This window comes from Kogia breviceps, chromosome 4 (genome assembly GCF_026419965.1).
Source record: "Kogia breviceps isolate mKogBre1 chromosome 4, mKogBre1 haplotype 1, whole genome shotgun sequence".
Classification (NCBI taxonomy): domain Eukaryota; kingdom Metazoa; phylum Chordata; class Mammalia; order Artiodactyla; family Physeteridae; genus Kogia; species Kogia breviceps.
In genome coordinates, this window is record NC_081313.1 from 168,831,191 (window position 1) to 168,858,152 (window position 26,962).

At 58.8% G+C, this 26,962-nt stretch overlaps 1 protein-coding gene across 9 annotated transcripts; it reads right to left on the reverse strand.

Moving 5' to 3' along the window:
• Positions 1-483: 483 nt before the first annotated feature.
• On the reverse strand, positions 484-26,455 carry WIZ (WIZ zinc finger). 9 transcript variants are annotated; one of them, XM_059061164.2, is made up of 13 exons: positions 26,297-26,455; positions 24,592-24,855; positions 19,558-19,630; positions 15,842-17,973; positions 14,374-14,697; positions 9,996-10,166; positions 8,577-9,080; positions 7,122-7,520; positions 5,995-6,543; positions 4,349-4,876; positions 3,735-4,154; positions 3,245-3,440; positions 484-2,188 (listed from the first exon to the last, which is right to left on the reverse strand). In XM_059061164.2, exons 2-13 carry the CDS (start codon positions 24,794-24,796, stop codon positions 2,029-2,031), a joined length of 5,661 nt encoding a protein of 1,886 aa, XP_058917147.1. In that variant the 5' UTR covers positions 24,797-24,855; positions 26,297-26,455; the 3' UTR covers positions 484-2,028. The 9 variants fall into 9 exon arrangements, with proteins under 9 accessions (XP_058917147.1, XP_066888466.1, XP_058917139.1 ...); XM_067032365.1 differs by lacking the exon at positions 26,297-26,455 and adding an exon at positions 25,665-26,135; XM_059061156.2 differs by lacking the exon at positions 9,996-10,166.
• Positions 26,456-26,962: the final 507 nt, after the last annotated feature.

A 26,962-nucleotide genomic window follows, 5' to 3' on the forward strand; every position in this document is an offset into this window, starting at 1 on the left:
TTACTTTGTAAGTTCTTGCACAGTCTGAACTTTTTTTTTTTCATCCAGCTTACATCACTTTTAGAAACTAACTTACTGGGTTTTTTTTAAACTAATTTATAAAAAGTTTAAAGAGGAGGTGCTCTCATCCCAGGAGATGCCCAACCGGCTTTCAAAGTCTCACACATGCCCACCCACAGCGTTGGTTAGACGTAAGTAGTAGAGGCCTTCCTCCACCAGGCAAGATGTGTGTCCTGATCTCACACGAACAGAAAAGCCAAGTGTGCAGGCCAAGACTACTCTTGAGGGCATATTATCACAGCTTGTTAGCCCCTCCTTCCCAGCCACGGGCATGGTGGGGGGCCCAGGATAATAGGGTTGGGGGTGGAGGAGGCCTCTGCCCCATGAGGTCATTTCTACTTTCTAGCCCTTGGCTGTTTAAGTGAAAATGATGAGCTGAAAAACCACATGCAATAAACAAGAAGGAGCAGCCAACAAAATCTCTTAAAATCTCAGAAATGTTCAATAAACATTTGCAGAACGAGAAAATAAATAACAACGAAAAGGAGCCAGCAGCTCTCTTTTTCCCCTCATGTTAGTCAGGTTCAGGGTGCATGTGTCTCCAGACAAGTCACATGTCTTGAAGGCAGGCCAGTCCCAGCAGCTGTGCACTTCACCCTCCCCCAGTGAGTCCCCCACACCCTCACTGGACAGCTCCTGCCCTCAGAGAGCCCTTCAGGCCTCAATCACTTCTCAATCCTGGCTCCTTTCCCAGACCAGCTGCCCAGAGTCCTGGTTCCTCTCCTCAGCTCACAGGAGTCACTTCACCAGCTGGCCAGAGCACCCATACCAGCCATGCCATCGAGGGCCAACTGCTGGGAACTTGGGCTCATCCCCAGAGAGGTTGGTGGGCTTGGCAGCCAACAGGAAAACCCAGGGCTTCCAGGGGCTTTTGGTGGAGGTGGCTCGATCCCAGCCCTGGCTGCCAGACAGACAATGCCAGCCTGTCCACTCGACAGAAAAACACACGCTGGCTGCCTGCCCTGGGGTGTTTCCAGAAGAGAAATTTAATCTAATTTACATACTTCTAGGTACATCAATAACCAAAATGTGGCCACTGAAAAAAGTTAAAAGGTCAATCAGCTCCCGGTTTCTAGCTGGCCCAGGATTGCAAAATAAAAAGATCCACGTTCCTTATTCTCTACACAAAATGCGGTTTTAAAAAAGTGGAAAGGTCTAGGGAGCTATACATAGAAAGCAACAGTGAAAAGAGGGAGGGGAGTGAGGGTGGGGAAGGAGAGTCCCACCCCCACCCCCTCCCAGGCCCTGGAGCCCCCAAGGCTCTGGGGGGCCTTGACATGGCAGGAGGCAGCTGTCAGCTCTGAGCTCTTCCCAGCTGGGAAGGCCCCTCTTGGGGGGGTGGCCAACAAGGATTTCCGTGGCATTGTGGGCTCAGTGGGGGGGGCTCCCAGGCCCCAGCAGCGGGCCACAGAGGGAGTGTGGCTTCCCCTGAGCAAGCACCGTGGCGTGATGTGGTCGTCGTTCGACTCGGGAACTAGAGGGCTGGGGCAGATTCCCGGGTCTCACGAAGTACGTTGAGTGCGTGCGTGCGTGCGTGCGTGTGTGATATTCATAGGGGCAAGAGGGAACCAGGAGACAGTGGTCCCTGGGGTCTTTGCAAGTGGCCACGGATGGCAAACATAGCCCGCCTGGCTGTTAGACGTGGGAGAATGCTGGCCTTCCTCCCTTGTGAACAGATTGGCTGCCACCAGAGACCTGGCCGCTGCCCCTGCTGAACTGGGTGGGCAGTTGGGTGTGGGCTGAAGGAAGATGCCCTGTGTGTGGCCCCAGAGTCCTCAGGCTGGGGGAAGCATGGCTAGCTGGCTTCCAGTGCCCCGGATGTAGTGTGCCCGGCTCCTGAAAGGTGCCGGTTTGAGGTTTTGGCTTGCTCCTTTGGAAACGGAAAAGAGAGAGGGAGGAGAGGGAGAGGAGACTGAGGAGGAAGAGGAGATAGAGGTGGCATGAGAGGGGATCTGGAATGCTTTTGTGTTAGGGCGCCTCTGCTGCTGCTGTCTGTGCCTGTGGGGCCTGGGGCTCCTCGGGCGGAGGGTCCGCTTTGGAGAAATTCATCTCCAGGATGTGCCGCTGTAAGTGCCGCACCCACTCCTCCTGGATCGAGAGAGGCCCCTGGAATTCCACCTCACAGAACCTGTGGGGGGGAACAGAGAGAGGGAGAAGTGGCCACTTCAGTGAGGAGACGCGGAAGCATAGCCCAGGCCACACCCTGAGCATCAGGCACACCTACTGCTACTCAGAGTGAACAAAGTAAGCCCAGGATTTGACGGAAGGGGGACCCAGAAGCTAGATGTTCTCCCATGTACCGCTACCTCTACCCATCATAGGGTCACGGTAGGGTCCCCTGGAGACCCCCGTCTCTATGCTCAGGGCAGTCTGCTGGCTCAAGGGACTGGGTATGGGCCATCCAGCTTCCTAAGCACCTCTGCCAGCTGACTGAAGCATGTGCTCTGAGATGGGAGAGGACACAGAGAAGCAGATCCTACCCCACCAAGGCCCAGGAGAGAAGGATGGGAGCCAGGGAAAGGGGGTTGGGCACTAACTCCTACCCATCCAACTCATCAGCTCCTCATCCTCTTGGGCCCAAGAGAGGCCTCACAGCATAGGGGCCCAGAACCCAAGCTCATGGCTCCGAGACTTAGGTTCCAATCCTACCTCTGACTTTGCCCGTGTGGCCTGAGGCAGGCACATCACATCTCAGACTCTCAGTTTCCTGGCTTCTGACGCACACATGGACTTCGGTAAGAATGAACTAAGACCTATTTTTTCTTAATCCAGCAAATACTTGCCAAGTGCTTACCATGTGCCAGGCACAGTTTGAGCGCTTTATAAATACTCAACTCTTTTAATCCTCATAAGAAATCTATTAGGTAGGTCTGTTATCAACCCCGTTTTATAGGTGGGAATATTGACGCATGGAGCACGAAATCCTTGCTCATGGTCACTAAGCTGGGGTCAGAGCTGGCAAATGAACTCAGGTCTTGTTGGCTATAAAGCTCAAGGTCTCAGCCTGATGCTCTGTGGTGCTACTGTCTGTGAGGAGCCCTTAACCTGAGTCCAGCCACACCCCAGGGCAGTCCTTGAGGCTACATCTCCTGCCTCCACCAGCCCAAGACCTGTTCAGAGGCTCTGGACGGCCAAGCCCCCAGGCAGGCGGGTAGTCTCCCTCCCTCCCCCACGGCCTGCATACCTGCACTTGAGGGTGTAGATGTTGCCAACGAACTTGACGAGTGATGTCTGGGGGGGCCGGGGCACCAGGGAGGGGACTGGCCGGACCCGGGGCGGAGGCTGCCGCACCTCCTCCAGCTTCTGGTGCAGGTCATTGGCCTCCTCACCACCCCGGGCCGCAGAGGAATCTGGAGGGCGGGCTTGTCGGCGCTCAAATTCTGAGATAGGGAAAGGTGGGGACAGGGATGGGAGATGAGCCAGAGGGCAAGTCCCCTGAGGAAGTTCCTGCCTTCAGCGAGCAAGGGGCAAATGCTGTGGGGAATTTTAAGTCAGGACAGCTGATGACTGGACACCTCCTGGACCTCGAAACAGGTGGGATGAAGGATAGATGACTGAACGGGAGGGCAAACTGGGAAAGTGACTTAAGGGCAGATGCACAGCAGGGAACCCAGGGGGCAGCCAGGGGAACCCCAGTAGGTGGCAGCACATGACCCTCCTCCACCAGCACTCACTGTTGATGTTCTGCCGCTGGTGCTCCTCAGCCTTCATAGTGCCTGGCGGGCTGGCTGCCAGAGGCCGCTCACCACTGTCAGCTGCCCGGCCAGCCTCGAGCCCTGGCTCACACCCGGCACTACGGCCCACCACGGCCAGGCCCCCAGGTGCCAGCCCCAGGGGCGGCCGCTTGTCGCCATCTCGGCCATGGCCGGCACTGCGAAACTTCTTGGTGAAGGGACGGCCGCCCTGGATGTAGCTGCGGTAGGCGCCCACCTTCTGGGGCCGGTGCTTGATCCACTCACTCAGTGTCTCGATGGGTGAGCCGTTCACACACCACTCGGTCACGCCGAACTGCCGCAGGTGCGCCCGTGCGTGACTGGCCAGGGCCTTGCGGTTTTCGAAGTAAAGGCCACACAGCTCGCAGCAGGCCTCAGTGGCTGCAGGCAGAGGGGGTGCTGCTGAGCCCCAGCCCAAAGGGAGCAAGGGTACCCAGAAGGCGCTGCCCAGGTCGGGAGCCAGTCCCGCCTCCCACTGGGGCCTTGACCCCCACTGGGGATGTGTGTGCATGGCACTGCCCAGCCCTACAGGCCCTGGCAGATGCCCTCCCAGGACCCTGCCACCCACTGCTTACAGGAGTGGGAGGTCTTCTCATGGAGGGTCTTTGCCTTGAAGGGCAGTTCAGTCTGGATGTAGGTCTTGGCCTTGACCTCTGCTGGGAGGAGGCGGTCCTCCTGCAGGGGCCGCTTGGCTGCCACTGAGCCCAGGTAGCTGGTGGCTGAAGGCTTGGCACCAGTGATGGGTGTCAGGCTGAGCTCGCGGGGAACCTGGGCTGGCCCAGCTCCTGGTTTGCCTGGCCGGCCACCCATTGGCGCCAGCGGCAAAGGGGCCTGCATGGGCCCAGGGGCCACCGTGAGGGGCCCATCCTCAGCCAAGGCAGGGGCTAGGTCTCCGGCCGGCGGCTCCTTCTTGATGAGGCATGGTTTGGATTTCTTCTTGAGGATCTCCCGCAGCGTGTCGATGGGTGAGCCATTGACAGACCACTCGGTCACACCCATCTGCCGCAGGTGCGAGCGTGCATGGCTCGACAGGCCCTTTCGGTTCTCGAAGAACTCGCCACAGAACTCACAGCGGATGTCACGTACTGGCTCTGCCCGGGACGCTGCAGGGGGTCGGGGCAGGGGGAGGAGAAGGAGGCAGTGGCTGTTGGCAGGAAGCCTCCAAGCTCAAGGTCAATGTTAAGTGCCCTGCTGTCCCATCCATGCAGCCCCAGACCTGAATGACCCGCTCCTTCATCTGCCTCCAGAGGCCCTTGTGTACATCATCCAGCCCTTCTGCTTGTTCTGCAACCTCAAATTCTAGCTGGCTTCATGATGACTCCCTATGACATTGTGAAGTATCGAATAACAAGCACTCCCTGGATCCTGGGCTCAGAAGCAAGCTTGGCTGTGACCCCGTGTGATGCTGGGCAAGCCACTTCCCCTGAGTCTCAGTTTCCTCCTCTGCAAAATGGAGATGGAAACCACCTCCCTGTGTTACTGGGGTGGAGGGACCCTAAAGCAGGAGCAATTCAAAGCACGTGGTATAAAGCAGACATGAAATGCATGTGAGCACTAAGGCAGAGGCCTGGGCCATCCTCACCTGCTCAGCACACAGCAGCTAAGTGACAGTTCGAGAGGGAAGTGCACTTGCTTGTTATAATAGGGATGTTACAGCTACTGCATACACAGAGCTTTAAGCATTAAAGCTAAGTGCTTTACACCACTTAAGGAAACCACGTTACAGAGTTGGGACCATGCTGATCTCCATCTTCCAAAAGAGGTAACTACCCAAGGTCATACACTGCTAGACTCTGGAGCAGCCGAGACCTTAACTTGAACTCCAAATGCCAAGCATTTAGTGACCAAGAATATGAGAAAGACACCCATTTCCAATACTCATACTCTTGCCCATGGCAGACATCACCAATTGATCCCTGCAGTCTTTCTCCCTAGGAATCTGGATGGTAGCCACTATCAATCGATTAAAGATGGTACAGAGATAAAATCTTTTTGCCATTGCCTAATGACACAATTCTGCGGCCCTCATAGGAATGAAGAATAATCAAGAAGCAGCTCAGTTGGGGGTCTGTGTAGCAGGAACACACAGCTAGCCCCTTGTCCTTTGGACCTGTGTACTTCCCTTCCATTGCAACCCTGGGTGTTCTGGGTATCCCCAAGGGAAGTGTGGGGGAAGACCCCTCTACCTGTTCTCCCTGTCCTGCCCCAGGGTCACACTTACACAGGTTCAAGGGGGTCATGTCTTCCCGAGGTGCCACCCAGGGACCCTCGGATGGGTGCGGCTCCCCATGAAGGGCCCCCGGCAGCATCTCCCGCTTGATCTCCACCCGCATTTGTTCAGGCTTCAGCTTCTTGGGCAGGGAGGGTGAGAGGCCTGGGAACATCTTCCGGGCCGTGGGAGGAGGAGAGGCAGTTGGTGAGTGGCCCAGGGGGCTGCCTGGTGGCGGCGGCAACTTCTTGGCCAGGGGTGAGAGATGAAGGTCCGCGGGGCTGCGGGCTTCCAGTGAGCTGCCAGGACCTCCGCTGCCCACCATCTTGGCCAGGGCTTTTGGGCTAGGCCCTGACAGGTTGTGATGTCCGCCAGGCCGGGACTGGGTCCGTCTCTTGAGGATCTCCCGCAGCGTGTCGATGGGTGAGCCGTTGACGTACCACTCGGTCACGCCCATCTGCCGCAGGTGCGAGCGTGCATGGCTCGACAGGCCCTTTCGGTTCTCGAAGAACTCGCCACAGAACTCACAGCGGATGTCACGTGCCGGCTCTGGGCCCGAAGCTGCAGCAGGAGAAAGGGGCAGTTAGCACCGTGGGCACTGTTAGCACAGTCACCTGTGGGTCTCCTGGTTGGCTGGGCGTGGACAGCAGCACGTCCAGGTGCTGGGGTGGTGGTGGAGGGCAAGTGCAAGTGAGGGAACTGAGGAGCAGGGCGGGGGGGCCAGACACCTGGCAGGAGCACAGGGAGGCTCTAGAGAGCGCATGGGCCCTTGGTCCTGGTGGAAAAGGACAGAACCAAGACTCGACGGCTCTGCGGGTCCTAACGAGGATGGGGGCAGGAAGTGGTAGCCCTGCCATCCAGACCAGGGGCAACCATGGGCACCTTCCACACCAAAAGGCAGCACCCCACCCTTGGCCTTCATTCTCAGGGAGAGTCTCAGTCATGGAGGTCAAAGGCCAAGAGAGAAGGCCTAGCAGCCGACTGCCGACAAGATCTCTGGGCAGAACCGGTCCACTGCTAAGGGCCCCTGTCCACTCCCTGCCCCAGCAGGGAGGGAGTAGGGATGGGGCTGTGACCCCCCCCCTGGGAGGGGCTCCAGGGCCCGCAGGGAGGAGGGGGCGGCTGAAGCGAGAACCTACAGAGGTTGAGAGGAGACGGCTCCACATCAGAGGCCCAGAAAATGCCAGCGGCTGCGGCGGCTGAGAGGTCCTGCTTCCCCCAGGGGCTGGCCATACCCTCGGCCTTCAGCTTGGCCTTCGTGGCCGGCGGTGGGGGGGGGAGCAAGGAGAGGGCCGCAGAGGCGGGAGGAGGCCGCCCCAGCAGGGCCAGGGTGCCACGCCCGGGTGGGAGGCGGATCTGGACGCCGTCCCTCCTGATGAGCCCGTGGAGCACGTCTATGGGGGATCCCTTGGCGTCCGGGTCGCTGACGCCCAGGTGGCGCAGGTGGGCGCGGGCGTGGCTGGACAGGCCCTTGCGGGTCTCAAACCAGGCACCGCACAGCTGGCAGTCCAGCTCTCTGCCCCCGTCACTATCTAAAGCTGCGGAGACAAAACACAGGGGGGTTCACGGCCGCCACCTTGGCCGGCCCTGGGGGACTGAGGCGGGAGGGCCTGGTGTGATTCTCGGCTGCCCAGGCTGCTGGAGGTCCAAGACTCGTGCCACAGATTTAAGAGGTTTTGGGAAGCAGAAAGTCCTGTTCTCTGCTTAGCCCTTTGGCATCAAGGTGAGTGTAGAGAGCGTAAGAACGTGGAGTACAGAGGCAGTGGTCAGATTCCAATGGCACAATCTGATGCTTCCAGGCCTTCTTCCCAGGGACCTCAGCTATGGAGCTGTGCGGGGTGGGTGGGGGGCGCAAAGCAGGGGCCCACCGGCTGCCGAGCATCATACAGCCAAGGGCACACCTGCTCAGAACGCTGCTCCTGGAAGCACAGCAGACAGTGGAAGCAGCTTCATCGGAATGTGAGGTGCAACTGGGGTGCCCTTTTGGGCAGGGTGCCAGAGCCTAGGCTCACCCCCAGACTCTAATGACCACAAATGTGTGGGAAGGCCTAACTTCCTAAGGGATGCCCTTGTTTAATCTGCTCACCACGCCTGGGAGTTTCTTTGCCATGCCCACAGGCAGCCCAGGAGGTACAGCTCCATCCCTGAGCACAGAGGTACCTCTGCAAAGGACACCAGGAGCAGGAGAATGTGAAGACAGGGCCAACCATGGGACCTCCTGTCAGGTGGACCACTTGTCTACCTGCAGGACCCAAGGTGCCCCACGGGAGCCCTGGTTACCTTCACTGCCCCAACCCTCAGGCCCAGAGAAAGCCAAAAGCTGCCCCTAAGTGGTGAGATGATCCTGGCAGGCTCAGTAGCCACAGCCAGGCTTCCAGGGGTTAGAAAATCGAAGTGAAATGGGAGACAGATAATATGCAGCGTGACTGGCCCAACAGCAGATGCAGCACCTTGATTAACACACTCTGGCCCAGTCGACTCAGGACACAGGTGCTGCAGTCCCCATTGCCCCCACCCCGAGCCCTGCAGCCCAACCTGAGGCCCTGCCCCTCCCAGCGCCAGGACCTCCCTCGGCTCCCAGGACCCACACTCACTGAGGTTCAGGGGCCCCTCGTCCTCAGACTGGGGCCACTGTGCCTTTGGGGAAGCCGGCCGGGGGCTCAGGGACAGCTGGGGGCTCTTGTCCTCAGGATTCTTGGGGGTAGGGGAGCCCGCCAGGGCCAGTGATGCCTTCTTGAGGAGTGGGGAGCTGGGCGGGTGGGCCAGGCCCTTGGCCGAGAAGCCGGGAGGTGACTTGATAGCCTTGTTGACTGCAGGGGCATCGAGGGGCTTGGCCAGGGCGAGCAGGCCGGGTCGTGGGGCTCCAGCAACCATTTCCTTCGGCGAGCTGGACTTCTTAGTCAGGCCCGCGGGCAGCCCAAGGGGTGTGTCGGGCAGGCCCTTCTGCTTCACGAGCTCGTAGAGGAGGTCGATGGGGGCACCGCTGCTCTCCGACTCAGCCACCCCAAGCTGCCGCAGGTGGGAACGCGCGTGGCTGGACAGGCCCTTGCGTGTCTCAAAGCAGGCACCACAGACCTCGCAGGTGGTCAGGCTCTGGGCTGGAAGGTGAGACGGAGGCCAGGAGAGCTAGCTGTGAGGCTGCACAGTCTCTGTTCTCCCACTTCTCCTCCCCTGGGGGCCCCAATCACCCAGGCTCTTGCAAGTGTTTTGCTTCTGTCAACACCTCCCACCCTTAAAATGACCCTAACAAGGCAGGAATTAGCCTGTTCAGTTTGCAAATAAGGAAACTGAGTCTCAGAGAGAGGAAGAGTTGTGCCCAAAGGCACACAGCAGGAGCAGAGCACTTCTGTGGTCCAGCCCATGGAATGCCTTTCAGATCTCTAACATACCAGGGTGTCCTGGCAGCAGGTTTTCACACAGATGCTGACCTGCCAAACAAAAGCTAAGGCCTAGCCACCATCTACAGCTTAATTCATGCCCCAAACGCTAGGTTGGAGTCCTCAGCCATGGTCTCTGTGGTGCCCTGCCTGCACCCTCTTCTGCAGAGCCCTTATCCCTAACTATCTGTTTCTCTGCCTCCCTGCTCCCCAACTTCAGTGACTCCCAAGGACAAGGGCCAGGTCTGTTTTGCATCTCTTACATCCCTAGGGTCCAGCACAGCGCCTGTCATTACTCTATAATGACCTGAGAATCAATGGACAAACAAGGCAGTTTCATGCAGAAGATCACATAGCTATCAGCAATCAAAGTCAGCACATGAACTGGGTCTGGGTGTGAGCTCTTGATGAACATGCCCACTGCTTCTCTGGATGCCCCTCCCTTGACCAGGGCTCAAGGCCATGCATGCCTGTGACAGCAAAAGCTCAAGAGAGAAGATAGCTGGGTGTCTCCTTGGTGCCATGAGATGCCAGAGAGAAAGCTGTGGCTAACCTGGGGCCCCACATTAACTCCCAGGCCCAAGAGCTCCCTGTATGACCAGCCTGGCCGGCACCCTTGCCACCTGCGCCACTCACCCTTGAGGTCTGGCAGCTCTTGCTTACTGCCATGAGGAACCTCTGCAGCCACTTTGCTGCTCAGCCGATTGGCCACCTGCTCCAGGGGCCCAGGGACAGGCAGGCTCTTCTTGGGGAGCAGGGGGGAGCCCAAGTCCATGGCCACCATTGTGTTTTCCTCAGAACCCAGGCCTGTGAGGTTGGGAAGAGAGGCTCAGCCCAGGCAAGGTGTGGGCTGTCTACTCCCGTAAGGACTGAGGGCCAGGGGTACATTGGCGGTGGTGGTGGGAGCCTTCTTCCTCATCTTTGGTGCCTGCTCTCACTTTGAAATGCAGCTCACCCCATGAAAGCTGAGGCTCCGTCCATAACCCCGAGCACCAATATGACGCAGGGATGTCGAGGCTGCCAACTGACAGCAGAGACTAGGAACGGCTTCCACCTACCAGAACACGGACAGGTCAGGGGACGCAGTGCTAGTCTGAGCCAAGACTCCCACCTTAGCAGATCTCAGAGAAAATATCTCTCTGGGCAGAGAGATCTCTCTGGGCTCCTCTCTGTGGAGGGAAGCATCTATCAGTCTTGGGAGCGGGTAGGTGGCAGTCAGAAGGGGAATTCAGTAAGACAAGGCCAGGGTCAGAGGCCAGAGAGGCAATGCAGAGGCAGGGAGCTCAGGACATGGAGAAGGCTCCATGGAACTTGTGGGGAATCTCCACCAGACAAGACAGCTGGGGCTGGGGTTGCAGAGACAACTGGGGATCCTGGGGTGGTCTTATCACAAGCTAAGCCCTAGGTGGGGTAAGGTAAGAACTAGGAGCCTGGACCAGCAGGGGACCTTACTGGGGACAGAGAGAATAGGAATCACAGAACTTTATAGGAAGTCTCTGAGGCATCCATCAGGCCAGGAAGCTTCTCCACGTGAGGCGTATAGGAGGACAGACAGTCAAAGGTGAGTTTTCATGGTCTAATTTTTCAGAAAAGGGGGCTTGAGAAGCCTGTTGAGTCCCGGGTTTAGCATTCAGAGCATGGAGAGAGCTCTGAGAATGAAGGAACTGTGTGTCAGATGGGACCCTGGAGGTGCTCAGTGTTATTAATAGGAGGACAGGCAGGTCCCTGACTCAGTTTGACTCCTACAGAGGCAAGGAGACGTAGGGGGTCGGGGGATGCACCGGGGCCCGGGACGCCGAGGACTTTGTCAAAGCCTCCAGGTGGAGTGGGCGCGTCTGTCAGATGGGGCAGGGACCTTGTCAAGGCTGAAGTGACTTGGAGTGGGTTTCCGCGCGGGAGAAACAGGGACTGTGGTAAGAGACGATCCAGAGGTTCCAAGGGGTTCAGGGGGCATCTGTCAGATGGGGTGAGGGTTCCGCGAAGTGGCGGCAGAGAGTGTTTCTGAAGCCCGGGACCCTGCGAGCCGCGACGGGAGGCCCAGGGTCCCCGCGACTGGAGGGCCTGGGGGGAGGGGAAGTCCCGGAGACTGGATGGCGGGCGTCGGGGCGGCGGCGGCGGCAGGGGGCGAGCGGGGCGCCAACTCTGCCCTCCCCGCACCCTCCCCGGCGCGGGCTCTTACCCGGCGCGGGCGCGGGCCCGGGCCCCGGCTCCGGCTCGGCCTTGGGCCCGTCCCGCGGCGGCAGCGGCGGCGGCGGGGGTGGGGGCGGCGGCGGCGGCGGCGGCGGCGCGGGGAGAGCCGCGGGGCCCGGGCTCTGGGGGCCCAGCGGGGGCGCCCCCGCGGGCGCGCGCTCCCGGGCGCCCCCCGCGCGCGGCCCCGCCGCCGCCTTGCTCTCCGCTTTTGTCACTCGGCACTGGGCGGTGGAGGCGGCCATCTTGGCTCCGGCGCACGCGGAGCGGCCGCCCCAGGCGGAAGCAGCCGAGCGCCGAGCGCCACCGCCGCGGAGTCCGCTCCGCTCCGCCCCGTCCCTAGGGGCGCGCCCAGGGCGGCCGGCCGAGCGCCGAGCACAGCGAACGGAACCCTTGTCCCCGCCAGGCTGGTGAGGAGCTTGCGGACACACGCACGCAGTGCTACGAGCGGCTGCCAACTGCTGCCCCAGCCCAGGTCTCGGCGGACCAGGACACTCTTTCCCCCCCCCGGACATCCCTAAAACTACTATAGGAATCTTCCGGCCACACGCATCCGCCTTAACAGCATCCAGGCTCCTAGAGCCCGACGGGCGGAGCTAGGACCTGCCCCGGCACCCTGTTCCGTTCCCTGCCTTGGAAGTCTCCCCTCCGGGTCGGGAATCCTGGAAGACACCTGATCCCCAACTAGGAGGATCCCCCAACACCATCCCGGTATCCAACTGTCCCCCGACGGCGCTGTCCGGCAATCCTGCGGAACTCCCCACAAGAACGACAACACATTTCAAGCACAACCCGCTTCTCCCTCCCCAAAACTAAACGGATTGCCCCCAGCTGTTATTTGACAGCTGGGTGGAGCCAGCATCTGACCGTTGCCCCGCCCCCAACCTGGCAACGGCTCCCTACAGCCAGCTTAGGGAGGCGTGGGAGAGGTTTCTAAGGATAGCCACTTTGCAGGGTCGGTGCCTAGACCGAGCCCTAATCCTGGACATCTTTCCTCAGGCAAGGTTTCCGGGATCTTCTCAACCACTCCTTAACGCCCTCACCCCCAACGTGTTCACTGAAAGACTGATCACAGCTTCCCCCCACGTACAGTACCAGGCTGACTCCTATGTCCCAATGACTTGGCCAGTTCCCTCAGAACTAACTGGGGGCTGGTACATTGGTCTTCTGGTGGAAACAGCTTAGCCAGAGATGAACCTGGCTGCTGGATGCGGGCTGCCATTCTTGGGGTGCCTGGCCCAGGTGCCGGGTAAAGGGCGTAAGCTTGACATTCAGGCCTCTGCTGGAGTGAGAGAAAGAAGGGGGCAGTGCTGGAGACTACAAACTGCTTCCTGTGCTCCCCAGCCATCTTCAGAGCAAGCTGCACCTCCTAGCCACCACTGAAACACCACAAACCTAGCCAGGTATGTGAGCTGAATGCCTAGAGGATAGCCTTCACAAAGGCAAGAAGCCTGAGGTCACACCCCCACTCTGCCTCTCCCCAAAGTGTGACCTCAACCAACAACTATCCTCTCTCTGTCCACTATCCACTATCAAATCTCCCCATTCTCCAAGGAGGAGAGGGGGCTTTGATAGGCCCCCTCTTCTCTTTGCAGACCCTCAAGTGCCCTTCACTGGTAAGGAGGCTTGTGGATGGGTCCAGCAAAGCCCAGGGTACAGAATTAGGTAGGACCCTGGAAATTCCAGGTAGCAGAAACGGAGATGAAAGCCTCAGCCCCAGGCAGCCCCTGGACAATTCCCTTGTTCAGGCACCTTCTCCATTCCTCAGAGCCCACCGTCTCTTCACTGCTGAGTTTTCTGCTTTGAGGTTCAGTAAAGTCTCCCACAAAGTCAGGCTTTATAAGGCTGGGTCCTTCACCTTTCCACTGCCTCCACGGTGTCCAGCCCCAGGCTCCTTCACCGAAGTATTACTTCTGGATTTCCCAAGCCATCCTACACTGGAGAGACCACCGAACATGGTGTGCAGAAGTCTAGCTCTGCTGCTTTGTGGCTGTGGCAAAGCAGAGGACCCCCAGTTTCCTCATCCATAAAACAGGAACACAACAATCCTCAGCTCCATGGAATTGTTTTCAGGTGTGAGATGAAACCCTGATACACAGCAAGCACTCATTTACGGGAGGGGTTATCAATGCTGCTGGACACAGTAGGCACCATTGAAAATCTAGAATGTAGACTCCTGATCCGCACTGTCCAATTGGATCACCACTAACCTTGTACTAGCTGCATTTCAAGTGCTCAACAGCCATATGTGGCCACTGGTGACCCTGTACCCCTGTAGGGCAGTACCGTTGTCTAGAGAACATTTCCATCATCTCAGAAAGTTCCATCAGACAGTGCCCACTAGGTAAAAGATACCATTAACAGCAAGGATTCTGGAGCCTATGCTTCCTGGGCTTTCAAATCCCAGCTCCACATGCTTTCAGCTGTATGACCTCAGACATGTTAATTAAACTCTCTGTGCCTCAGTTTCCGAATCTGTAAAATGGGGATAATAACACCTGCCTTTAAAGGATTGTTGTGAGGATGTAAATGAGTCCATATTTGTAAAGTGCTTAGGACAGTATCTCCTAGTAAAGAGCTCAATAAGCCTATGTTAAAATCACTGTCAGGCAGGGCAGGCAGGAACTGGATCTAGAAGGAGCCCTGGCCCAGCCCCTGAGTAAAACAGCAATGACCCCTAGGTGGCAGGACAGTTGTCGACCTACTTTGTAAAGTGACTTGAAACACTTCCAGGAAAGCAGAGTGGCTGCCCCCTCCCATTCCTCCATCCCTCCGGGCCCCTGGGAAGGGTTAGGGCTCCGGCCCTGCCTGCCCCTTCTCCCCTTACCATCTCCGTAGGCTGGCCCAGGGTCCTCAGCCCAGGTGGGTGGGAAGGGCACTGTAAGAGGTAAGCGGGGCCGGCGGGAGGTCAGGAAGCCACTAGGCGGCACCCCAGGTTCACGACACAGGGGGCTGGGGGGCCGCTCAGCAGCTGAGGTGGCCAGCAGCTCTTGCAGGATGTTGATGGGTGAGACAGTGAGCTCCCAGTTGGTGATACCAAAGTCACGCAGGTGGGCCCGGGCGTGGCTGGAGAGGCCAGCACGAGTGTCAAAGCCGGCCCCGCAGAAGTCACAGCGCATCAGGCTGAAGGTGCCCGGGTCGAAGTTAGCCACTGCAGAGAGAGAGAGGACATGGACTGCCTGGCTGGGGGAGGTGGGGGACAGCCCCAGCTTTCCCCGTTCCCGGGGCTGCTCATCCTCAGCGGATCACACAGTTAGTGCTGTTCCTCACCCTGGATGCCTCCCTTGTCCTTTGCTGTTTATGCTCCTGCCTGTATAGCTCACTCCAAGAAGTCTTCTCTTCTTGACCTTCCATTTTCTCCCCTTACATAGCTCAAAGCACCAGGGACCCCACCTTCAGAAATACTTCTCCAGGGTGGATTTGCAATCATTTGGGTGAGTTTGGGTATTTGATTAATACCCTCTTTTGTCTAGAGCTCATATCTATACACCCCAGTGTTATAAATTAAATCTTTGCTGAATGAAGAAATGGATAAATGGATGGGACACCTTCCTCTGGGCGTCTGCTTGGATCCCCCAGGCAGAGTCAGGGAGCTTCTCTTGGCTTCCCCAGACTCCTGATTCCCCGAGCTTCCCCCATCACAGCCCTGGTCACTTAACATTGTAACTGCCTGGTTTTGTGGCTGTCTGTCCCCTGCCCCTTCCCCCCAGTGCCCATACACACACACTCTCAAACACCATACCAGCACCTCCCCACGTAGGCTCCATGTCTGCCAGCATCAGAACCACCCAGGGCACTGGTGTTGGAGACAGACCCCCGGAATCAGAACCTTGGTGCCTGGGAATCTGCATACCTCACAGGCAGCCCAAGGGGTTCTGAAGTCAGCCAGGGTCCCACCACTCCTGTTACTGGGCTGTACACTCCAGGAGGGCAGGGACTGCTGTTCCGTTCACTGTTGTGTTCCCAAGTGCCCAGAACAGAGGGGCCCTAACTCAATAAATATTTGTTGAATGAATGAAGGAATCAACGAAATTCCGTGCCTGGGGCTGACTCCCCTGCCCATACTCTTTCCAGCTGTTGGAAGGGCCAGGGCATTGGGGTGTCCCCGCACCTCCTCCAATGTGGTGACCTTTGCCTCAGCTCCCAGGTCTTCTGAGAGGGGAGGCCCTGACTTCACCCTGCTTGGCACTACGGGAGGATTCAGAGTGAGGGTTGCTTGGTTCAGAACTCAGCTGCCCAGCTGTGCATCTCCCAGGTGCTGGAGGGAGGTGGGTGCCGGAGTGAAGCCGCCCTACCTTTTTTCTTCTTCTTCTGGAAGGAGAACCTGCGCTCGATGGCCTTCACCTCCTCGGCGGAGATGAAATGCCGCACGTTGTAGCTGACGCCCACGCGGTTCAGGTGGCCCCGAACGTGGTTGGCCAAGCCGATGCCATTGTGGAAGCGATCTGGGCAGTAGGGGCATTTCCGCTCCTCATGCTTCAGTGCCTCCGCTGGGTCCCCATCCAGGAATGTGTCCAGCCCCAGAGGGCCACCCAGCGGTGTGTCCAGGAGCAGGAAGTCCAGGGGGTGGCCACCCCCCAGCCCCAGCTCCTCAGGCCGCAGCCTCGGAGGGGCCCTGGCTGCCGCAGCCATGACTTGCGGCCCGAGCTTCGCCACCAGAACGACCGGCACCATCCCACAGAGTTGCTGCTGCTGTGCCCGCGAGGCTTCGGCTGTCTGCAGGGCTTCTCGGAATGTCCGCTTGAGCTCCAGGGCTGACTGTGGGATGAGGCCGGGGGTGGCTGACGGTGCAAAGACCCCATTTTCGGGGGAAAAGTCCATTTCCGAGGCCAGCAGTATGTCCTCCTCCTCCTCCTCTTCACTCCAAGGGTGCCTCTGGTCCCCCAGTTGGGCTGAGAGCCCCTGTGGGTGGACAGCACTCTTGCTTCTACTGGCCTGTAAGGAGTAGGGGGCAGATGCTAGTGACGAGGGAAAGGCTGGCCTTCCCTGGGGCCTCTGGCTCGAGCCATGTGGGAGTGGCTTTAACAGTGGGAAATCCCTCATGCCCAGCTGCTGGCAGCCAGGGCCAAAGGACAGGCTGGGGTCGTATCCAGCAGGGTTCCCCGGCCACATGGGGGCCAAGAGCGGCTCAGCTTTGCCAAAGTAGTCAGTGGCATCAGAGAATCGGGCATAAGCATCCTGGCTGGTGCCGGGCCGGCTGGCAGGATCCTCCTCAAAAGCCTCACCATCCTCCTCCCAGTGGGCATGCACAAGCCTCATGTGCTCCCTGAGCAGGCTCTCGCTGGGCGCGGGGAAGCCACAGAAAACACAGGCACTGAGGCCCAAGGAATCTCCGTAGGGTTGATAGGTGAGGGGGGTGGCATCGGGGCTTGGGCTGCCAGCCCTGCTGCCGCCCCCGAAGGGCTCCTTTGCAGCCTGGCCTTGTGGCTCACGCATGTGCAGCTTGGCATGCTGCACAAAGGCCTTGGAGGAATTGGTGCCAAAGACGCACTTGGGGCACTGCAGCCGTGCCTCCCGGCCCTCGTCGCCTGGGACCTGCTTCAGCTTCTGGATCTCCTCGATTATCTTCTCCCGGGAGGCCTGGTGCAGCTGCCGGTGCTGCTCAAGGGCGCCAGGGTCAGCGAAGGCCCAGCCACACTCGCCACAGGCCAGGGGGGCCAACTCAGCCGGGGGCTCTTGGCCCGGGGCTCGGCGGTGCTGGCTCATATGCTCCAGAAGGTGCTCCTTCTGCTTGAAGTAGATGCTGCACTCGATGCACGGGAACACGGCTGGCTCCTCGTCCTCATCCTCGTCTGGGCTGGCCACCCCCTCGGCCACTTCCTCCAGCAGTTCACACAGATAGGGCCTTGTCCGGACCGGGGGGAGCAGTGGCTGCAGCCGCTCCACAGACGCCTCTGAGTTCACCGTCCAGGTCTGTGTGGCCACCTCTGAGGCCGACCTGGGCAGGCTCCACTCGGACGGCTGGGCCAGGCCCTCCAGGTCTGCCAGATGTTCTCTGGTGCCCACCACTGGCACATCCAACGTCTTAGTGGTATCTTCTACCGGCACGAGCACTGTCCGGAAGGAGGTGAGGGGTGGCAGCTGGGGCGGCAGGTCCAGGTGCAGGGCTGCATCCTGGAGTGGGGCCTGCTCTTCTGGGTCTTGGAGCCAGTCGAACCTGGGCCGGCCCCGGGGGACCTTCTCCAAGTGCTTCGATTCACCCTGATGGTACAAGAACCTTCTAGAGCCCTCGAGCTCAGCGTGGGGCTTCACAGTTCTTATAATGACCGAGTCCTCGAACCTCCGCTCAGGTGGGATGCCCTCCCCGGCCTCCTGAACCATGGGGTGCTCCCAGGGCCCCCGGCCATCGGGGGGGCCAGGGAAGTGGCCCAGGGGATGGGGTGGTGGGGAGCCCGGCTGGAAGTCCAGGCTGCCTCCATCCCAGCAGCTGCAAGGAAGTGCCAATGGGGACAGGTTAGCTGTGGGCCTCAATTTCCCTTCCTTGGGCAGGGGAGGGGGTCCCAGGCAGTCTGAGACAGGGGTTGCCTCAGAGGGGCTTGGGAGTGTTGGGGTGTGGGTCGGGAGGTAGAGGGAGTACATGTGGACCCTTCCAGGGCCGTTGGGTCAAACACTAGATTTAGCTCCCAGGGAACACCTGTGTATGTAGCCCAGCCCCGGGGCACGGGGTGGGTGGCTGGGAGTGTGCAGAGACCACAGCAGGGATCACAAGTAGTGTCCCCAGGTCTGGTGGCACAGTCAACTCTCATCCGTCCCCTGGGAGGGTCCAAGGCTCCGATCTATGCTTCAGGCTGCTTTTTTGTCTTGGTCCTCCCCAAATTGGGGTGATCTAGTTTGTTTAGCCTCATCTTTCCAGCAAATTTGGTGAAACTCTGCAGCATAAACAACTCAAGCAAATTTACCTTCCTCCCTGCATCTCCCCTCCTAGAAGGGCAGAGTCAGGAGAGGTGCAAAGTCCCTGCTCAGCCTGTGGCCCCAGTGACCCTGACCTCCTCTGGAGGAGAGGGGAGGCAAGGCAACCTCACTGAGCCTCAGTTTTCCAATCCTAAAAATGGAGATGAGTCCCAAGAACCAGGAGCTTCTGTGCCCTTATGCAATGACTAAGGGAGCTTTCTCATACCCATAATCAAAGAAAACTTAACACACTGCAGGTGCTTATTCAAATGGGGACCTTGACCCCATGAAGTGTAGCGTGAGGATGACACAACTCAAAGGCTTCACTTGGCCTGTTGCCTGATCCCCAGTAAGCCCATGACCACTGTGGGTTCTTATTATGACTGTTCCTGATCAATCCTCCTCATTTTCAAGATCTTGCCTCCATGAGGGGCTGTGGATCACACCCACAGAACAGATGCGGAAACGGGTTCCGCTGAGAGGCTGAGCGTAAATCACAGGGTTACCTCTCTAAGCCCCATCAGTGACATGCAATGTTAATGGGACCATTCCCCCCAGGGTTATGGCAAAGACTCAGCGGGGTAAAATTGTGCTGAGAGCCTAGTACACAGCAAGCGCTAAATAACTGAGAGCTATTATTAATCCCAATATGAATGTTATTGCATATTAGCACCCACCAAGCCATTTAATAAAAGGCTGCTGCCATCAGCATTGCTGTCAATTCCTGTTCCTACCCAACATCCCTTGGGTCCTCGAGGCGAGGTTGTGAGATGTACCTTAGGGGCTCCATTTACCAATGAGGAAACTGAGACTCAGAGAAGCTGAACATTATTCTAAGGATCACCTGGCAGAGACAGGACTCCAAGGGTCCAACCTCCAGGCCTGGCCCACTGGCCCTGCTCTTGGCAGGGATAATGAGAGTTGACTGTCTGTGTTAATCCCAATCCTCCCTCCACCCCCTACAAATGCCCAGGGGCTTGCCTGCAGGGAGCCACCTCCTCCTGCCTGGCCTCCAGATTCCCTCCTATCCCCTTCTCACTCTTGGGGGCTTCTCTCAGGCCTAGGCATGTCCTGCTTGCCCCCCTGCCCTCCCTGAGGTCAGGGCCAGCGTGGCACTCACCAGCTGCTGATCCGATGGGTGGCGGAGGTGGCACGGGGGAGGGCTTCGCTGAGGCCAGGATGGGGCTGCCCGTCTGCAACAGAGAGGGGAGACCCTGAGGGGCTGGGGTCCCCCTGGCTGGGGCTCTTCACAGCACCCCAGCTCTGGGAGCCCTGCCGGGCACCTTGGAAGGGCCTGACCGGCTCCCCACTCCTCTCCCCTGAGAGGCCTTTGGCCTCTGCACTCCTGAGCCTTGAAAGGGGTTTCTTTGGAGGAGTCCCCTTCTCTTTCCTAGGGGATCACCAGGGCTTGCTGCCTTCAACCCTTCTCTCTTTGCCCCCATCTGGCAGCCAGGGTGATTTTTTTTAAAGTCACACCCTGGTAAAATCTCACCTGGCTTCTCATCATACCTACAATGAAAGCCAGATTCCCGACCACCACCTACAAGGCCCCGTGAGTCGGACCTCTGCAGGTCTTTCCAGCCTCACCTCCCTCTCCTCCTTACCCCTCACTCACTCTGCCCAGCCTCAAACCCACCTAACTCTTTCTGACCTCAGGGCCTTTGCACCAGCTATTCCCTCTGCCTGGAGAACCCTTCCCTGGCCACCTGCTAAACTGAGCCCCTATGATTTTCTCTCATTACCTGTATTTTCTTTTTCTTAGCACTCTCTGAAATTGCCTGTGTCCCCTGCTAGCACATAAGCTGCCCCATCCCCACCCCAGGGCCTCATTCACTGCAGCACCTCAGTGCCCGGCACACAGCAGGTGCTCAACCAATGCTTGCCAGATGAAGAGTGAGCAGCCCTCTAGTCTGAGCTGCAGAGGGCCCGTCCCTGCCTCCTGCCTCCTGCCTCCCAGAATCCCTTCCAGACCTACATTGTAGAATCACATGCCGTCCTAGGAACCCTCACACAGATAGAGCCAACTCTCCATTATCCGCCTGTGGAGCCAATGCCTGGAGCGACCACAGGAATCCTGGCCTGTGCCTCCTCTGCCTGCTGCACCCGCCTGCCGCAGGCGAGCATGCCAATTGGGGCACAGGCCAATTGCATGGGCCAAGGTTAACACACTGGGGGAACTTGTGCCCCATCCAGAGCCCAACAGATGCAATTGCTGGATTAGCTTCAATTTGAGGATGGTCCAGAAAGAGGGCTACTGCCGGGCTTAGTACTTTTTCAAATCCCCTACTGTCCAATTTGCCCAGGAAATTGAGAGCTGACTGTCAGAGGCCAAAAAATTAAGAGCTGTTGAGGGTAGAGGGTAGGGGTCAGCAAGTTGTGATACTGCCAGGTGTCTTTCTGCTGAGTCTGAGAGAAGGGTTGTGACTGTCATGTGGCCTCTGGAAGGTGAGGGTGGTGATGGGGATACAGAAATTTGCATCATCTAGAACAGTTTCTCAACCTCGGTGCTGCTCACATTTGGGGCCAAATCATTCTCTGTGGTGGGGGGCATGCTGTGTATTGTAGGATGTTCAGTAGCATCCCTGGCCTCACCCCCAGATGCCACCTCCCGCCCTGACCCTTGGCCCTGAAGTCGTGACAACCAAAAATGTCCTCAGACATTGCCAAAGTGTCCCTTGGGGCAGAATCGCCTCCATTTGAAAAGCTCTGGGGTAGACTGATGGGGAGCAGGGCCAGGTCGGAGTGTGCTCGGATGAAAGGGCTGGTGTCGGGGTGGGAGGATGGAGTGGGTGGAGTGTTGCAGAGGGTGTGAGGATTGGGAAATCAAGGCCTGGACCAGCTAAGGGAGTGAGACCCCAAGAAATGGGTCTCTTGAGAACACAAGAATCACAGACATGAGTTCTCAGTAGAGGGCAACCATTTCACAGGCAACAATCCCCAGCACAGGCTAGAAGTGCAAGTCTGAGGGTCCAGGTGTCCTGATTCTGAGATTCTGGGACCCCAAGCTCCTGAGATTCCGAGTGTCCCAGATTCGATGATTCTGCGATTGCCGTTGTCTAAGAATTCCACGAGCCAGGGGGCCGTATTGGCCTCTTTGTTTGAGCGGCTCCAGTGAAGCTCCTATTTTTAGTGGCAGCAACTTTGGAGGAAGCAGACCAAGCAGGGCCCTGTGTCCAGGACACTTGGGGGCTGGGGGCTTATCCAGAGGCCTCCACAGCCGGCGGGGGTCCAGAAGTCCCCATGGATCAGACAAGGCACCTTGGATGCAGCCCCGGGCAGTGGCCATGCCAAGGGGCCCTCATTGGCTCCTGCCATTTGGGGTCCCCGAGGGGGTTTGAAAATGAGAGACTGAAAATGAGGAGCGTGTCCGTGAGCAGCTTGAACCCCAAGCCAGGCAGCTTGGCAGAGTGGCCAAGAATCTAGACATTGGAGTCAGACAGATCCAGTTCCAGCCCAAGAGGGAACCTGAAGGTCATGCCTTTCCCGCTCCAAGCCTGTTTCCTCCTCAATATAATGGGAACAGCTACGGCCCCAGTCTTGAAGGGCCAAGCGACAGATGCCAAGGAAGATCACAGAGTAAATGCTCGATCCAGAGAGTCGGCGGTGTGGGGAAGGAAGGGACATGGGTGTGCCTGGGGCGGGGTTCAGGTCTGGCTGAGACATGTCCCAGGTTGGAAGCTGGAGGCTTGACCGGGAGCCTCAGGCCCACTCACTCCATGCTCTGATTTCCTCCTCAGCCTGGGGCCCCAGGAGGGCAGAAATGATGCGTTGTTCATCCCCTAGCCCCCGGGTCCCAATGCCAGGCATGCACCAGACTCTTCAGCAATCCATGCGGACCATCTCAGCCCCACAAGCTTTGGGTGCACCCAGGAGGCCAACCAGAGAGGCCAAACTGTGGGTGAGGGGCTGCAGGGAGTCTGTAGGGGCTCCAGGCCAACAGCCATAACGGAGGACAGAGAAGGCAAGGGATTTATCCGTGTCTAGGTGGAGTGTGGAGGTAGCCACTCCAGGGGTGCTCTTGAGGGGCTCCAAGGACTCGGTGGGCATGAGGGAGGGCCCAGGCTTCTGCATGGAACAGCAGCCCCAGAGGCTGTTCCTATTTATAGGCATCACAAGACTCCTAGGGCAGGTGCCTGCTTCAGGGAAGGCGGGGTGGAACGGGCTGAGAGGGCAGCGGGGGGGAGACAATGTGTCCGACGCCCAGGCCCTCCTCCAGCTTCCAGGCCGCGACCCTACTCCAAGTCAAGCCACCCTTGCCCCATGCCCCATATGCTCAGGGACACCAGTAAGGGTGGACCTCACCCCCCTCAGCAGCCACATTCCCCTCCTCCCCAGGAACATGCACTGGACCCTGGCTGATTCCCCAGGGGGAGTGAGGACATACCTACCCACCTACCTACCTTCTTTTCTCCAGACCTGGGACTTCTGCCAGGTACAGCAGAGCACCCAGTTTCTCAGAACCAGACTCAGAGAGGGCCCCAGGACCCAGAGCCTGTTCCGCAGGGCTCCCACAAAATCAAAGTCCTGGGCCTGTCCCGGCCAGCTGCGTGACCTGGGACACGGTCCTGCCTCTCTTTGGGCCTGAGTTACTAATGGTTTGGAGGAGGGGATGGCTAAGGTTCTCTGAGCAGGGGTCTCACCCCCTCATCCCCTTCAGGTGCCACCAGTCACCTCCACGCCATTGCATGTGTGGAGCCCCCTGCCTAGATGTCCCCTGCCCTCTTTGTCTGACTCAATGTTCCTCATCCAGGACTCCTGGGTGTCCCCCAGCCTGTGCTTCCCCCATTGCAACCTCAGTGACTGTGTCCTAGCACCTGGTGGCTGCTCTGTCTGACCCCAGATGGCAGGGTCCAGTGGGGGCGGGGATGGTGTGTATACTTGGTTGCTGTGCACCAGTGGCCCTTAGGAGGTGCTCTGTAAATATCTGAGTGTCATGAGCATTGCTAAGGTGAACTGGGGCAGGTCAAGGATGCCCTGACACAGTGTGGTGGTTAAGGATGAGGGCTGTCAAGCCAGGTTACTGCCTAGCTGTGGGCCCTTGGGCAACTTACTTGACACCTCAGATGGGGTCTGAGTTTCCCCATCTCTAACATGGGATAATAATAACCAAGGCTACCCCATAGGGTTTTTTTGAGAATGACATGAGATGATCACATAAAGGGCTTGGTGTGTAGGAAACCCCTGACAGAGTGCTTGGAGATTCCTGGAAACCAAGGCCTTTAGAGCAGGCCACGGAGATGAAGGGAGACATGTAGTACATTAGCCTGTACTGCACTCACCACTCTTCACCTTCATCAGGCTCCTGCCTGGCCCTTGAACATGCCAGGCTCCTCCTCACCACAGGGCCTTTGCACCTGCTGTTCCCTCTCCCTGGCTTGCCCTTCCCACCATTCATTTCACGCTCCACTCAAATTCTATCCCCTCAGGGAGGCTTTCCCAGGTTCTCCAGGCATGATCCTGGCACTCTGTTAAATACCTTCACAGCACCTGTCACTATCTGCCCATATCTTATTTATATAGTTGCTTGTTGTCTGTCTCCCCTACTAGAATGTCAGGTCCCTGAGGGCAGAAACTTTTGCCACTTTGGTTTACAGCTGTATCTCCAGCGCCTAGAACAGAGCCTGGCACATAGTGGTTGCTGAGTATTCAATGAAGGAATAACAAATCTTGAGGTGGGGACAGTGTGAGATCCCCTTTTGCTGGGAAACCGAGGCATAAAGGGGTGGCTGTCATCCCTGACTACCCAGTCTCTCCCTAACCACTAGAGGGCATAAGATGTTTGGGACCAATGGCTCAGGGACTTACCAAGACAGTGCAGCAAGAAGGAACTGGGATAGACTGATGGGAATGGGGATAGGGGTGCTAAGCTAGGCACCTGGACACAATTAGTAAGCTCAGAGAAGGAAGTCAGGCAGACCTGAGTCAAGTCCCAGCTCCTTGTCACCCACTGGGGGGCCTTGGTCAGGTCATTAGCTCCCCAGGACCTCTGTTTTCACAACTGTAAAATGGGAAACTAAGCAGAATGCAGAGGCTCTGAACCCAGGCAGAATCAGAATTCCAACTCAGCCCCTGCTGGGCTGGGTGACTTGGCCCTCCCTGAGCCTCCGGGACCTGGCTGGATGCTCCCCTAGGGCCACAGGGCCCACCCTCTTACCAGAAATGCCACCTCTGCCATCCAGAATGTCTCGAGGGCTTTCCTTGGGGACAGGCAGGTAATGGGTGGACCGGAAGATGCAACCTTCCCCCTCAGCAACCTCAGCCCCACCTTCGATGTCCTCCCTCGGCGCTGGGCCAGGCAGTCTCTCAGGGCCTCGAGGACGATCCGGGGCGGCCAGGCCGCCTGCCAGGGGCCCATCCATAGATGCTCTCTGCTTGGCTCCACTCAGCTGTCCGCCTGGCTCAGTGAGGCATTGTAGGTCTGGGGGGCAGAGAGACAAGCTGCTTAGGGGAGGTAGGAAAGGCACGCAGTCTGCCTCAGTTTCTCCTTCCTTGAAGCTCCAGTCCTCACCCTTGCAGCTCAGTGCCTCAGTTTACCTCCCAGCACAGGTGAGCAAGTACATGGTACTGAGGCCCTATCCTCACACATTGTATCCCAAAGGTCCCTAACCTCAGCATGCCTCAGTCTCCCCATCCATGACTCCTCTCTTTACACAGATCCTGCACTGCCTCAGTTTACCCCATTTTACAACATGCACACTCAGCCACCTTGTTTTCTTGCAGCATTAATCCCATCACTTCTCGATGGCTCCCTTCATTCATACACTGCTGCACTTTCACCAATTGTGCCCTCACTTCCATGCACGTGCATATCCTGTGCGCATGCCTCATCTGGAATCCCGAATCCCGGCCACTTCTACACTCCGATCCTATACACTGTCTCAAGTCCCCCCCACCCCATCATTACCCCTGCACTTTTCTTGCTTCTGTTGCCCGTATCAGTTACCCCTGCACTTTTCCCACACTCCAACCCTCCTTTCACACACAACCTTAGGATTCTCCAGCATTAACCCCTTCACCCTCACACTCAGCCTCAAGTGACCCCAGCATTAACCCCCTCGCTTCACCCCAACATTACCCCTCATGCATACCCACCCTGGGTTCCTTCATCCCACCCTCCCAAGATCTCTTCAGTCTGAGGGCAAAAGGGAAGGATGGGGCTCCTGGTCCAGAAATGAGGACCCTGGGGAGGCTGTGGGGGTGGGGGCTGTCTTCTCCACCTATAAATACCTTCAAGGTAACGGCGGAAAGTGAAGGGCAGGAATGAGGCGCCCTCCCCGGGGAGATGGTGGGAGGCCGAGCCCAGGCAACCGGGGCGGGGCCGGGGCTCCAGGCCTGGCTGCAGGCGCTGCCCTCGGGGGCCTGGAGGCTCCCAGGGGGCCCGTCCGTGGACTGGTCGTTGTGGTGGGGGGTCCCTGCCCAGGCCCCAAGGAAGCACTTGCGGGTGCCCACCGGGTGGGCACTGCCCGCGGGGAACGGGCGGGACCGCAACTTCGGAGCACTTTGGCAGCGTGGGGAGGAGGGCTCCCTCCTGGACACCCCCGGGGGTCGCAGGGGTGGTGGCGGCGCCGCGCCAGCGCACCCCTCGGGGCGCCAGGGTCCGGGAGATGCGCCCTCCGCCCGTGCACCTCGGGGCGGGAGACCCCGCGGGACGCGCCGAGGTAGGGGGGACACCTGCCCCAAGACCCCCGCTCCTCCCCACAACCTGTGCGGCCCCGCCCCCGACCAGGCCCCGCCCCTGCAGGCCCCGCCCCCGCCCCCCGCCCCGGGGGGTCCCGCCTGGCCCTGCCCGGCCCGGGCCTCCCCCTCCCCGTGCCGGCTCCGCCCCGCCCGCGGGCTCCCCAGGCCGGGCCGGGCCTCACCAGGGAGGCGGCGCCGCCGGCTGGGCGCCGGGGCTCGGAGCTCCCTTCTTTGGTGCGGCCGTCGCTGCCGCTACGGTCCTCGCCGCTCCCGGTGCCGGTGCCGCGGCCTCCGCAGCCGCCGCCGCCTCCACCGCTCGGGGGACATTGTCCCTTTAAATCGCTCCCCCCGCAGCCCCGCCCCCCCCGGCGCGCCGCCGTGACCTCAGCGCGACAGCCCCGCCGCGCCGCCATGATGGGGAGGTCCGGGTCAACCCCTCCCCCCCACCCCTGCCTGCTCCACCTCGATGGGGGGGCAGCTAGCAGCCGCGCCGCCATGTTGGGAGTGGCCAGTCGGGTGACCCTTAAAGGGCCCGCGCGGCCTGAGAGTCCAGGGAGAGGCTCTGTTACCACGACAACACTCTTGTCCTTCTGCCCTCTATGGCTCTTCATCACCCCACTGGTTCTTCCAATGCTAGGACCAATAATAGCACCAGAAGAGCGGGGAGGGGGCAGGGAAGTTCCCCCGTGGGTCATTCATAGGTCATTGAGGACTCCACATGGCGAATCCTTAGCCTTCAGTCCCCTGCTCCCAATCAGCTACGTTCCAACCACAAGCTCATTCCCTCCTTCCTCATTATGCACACTGAACTTAATTACCTCCATGCCCCTACAGCTGCCCTAGGTCCG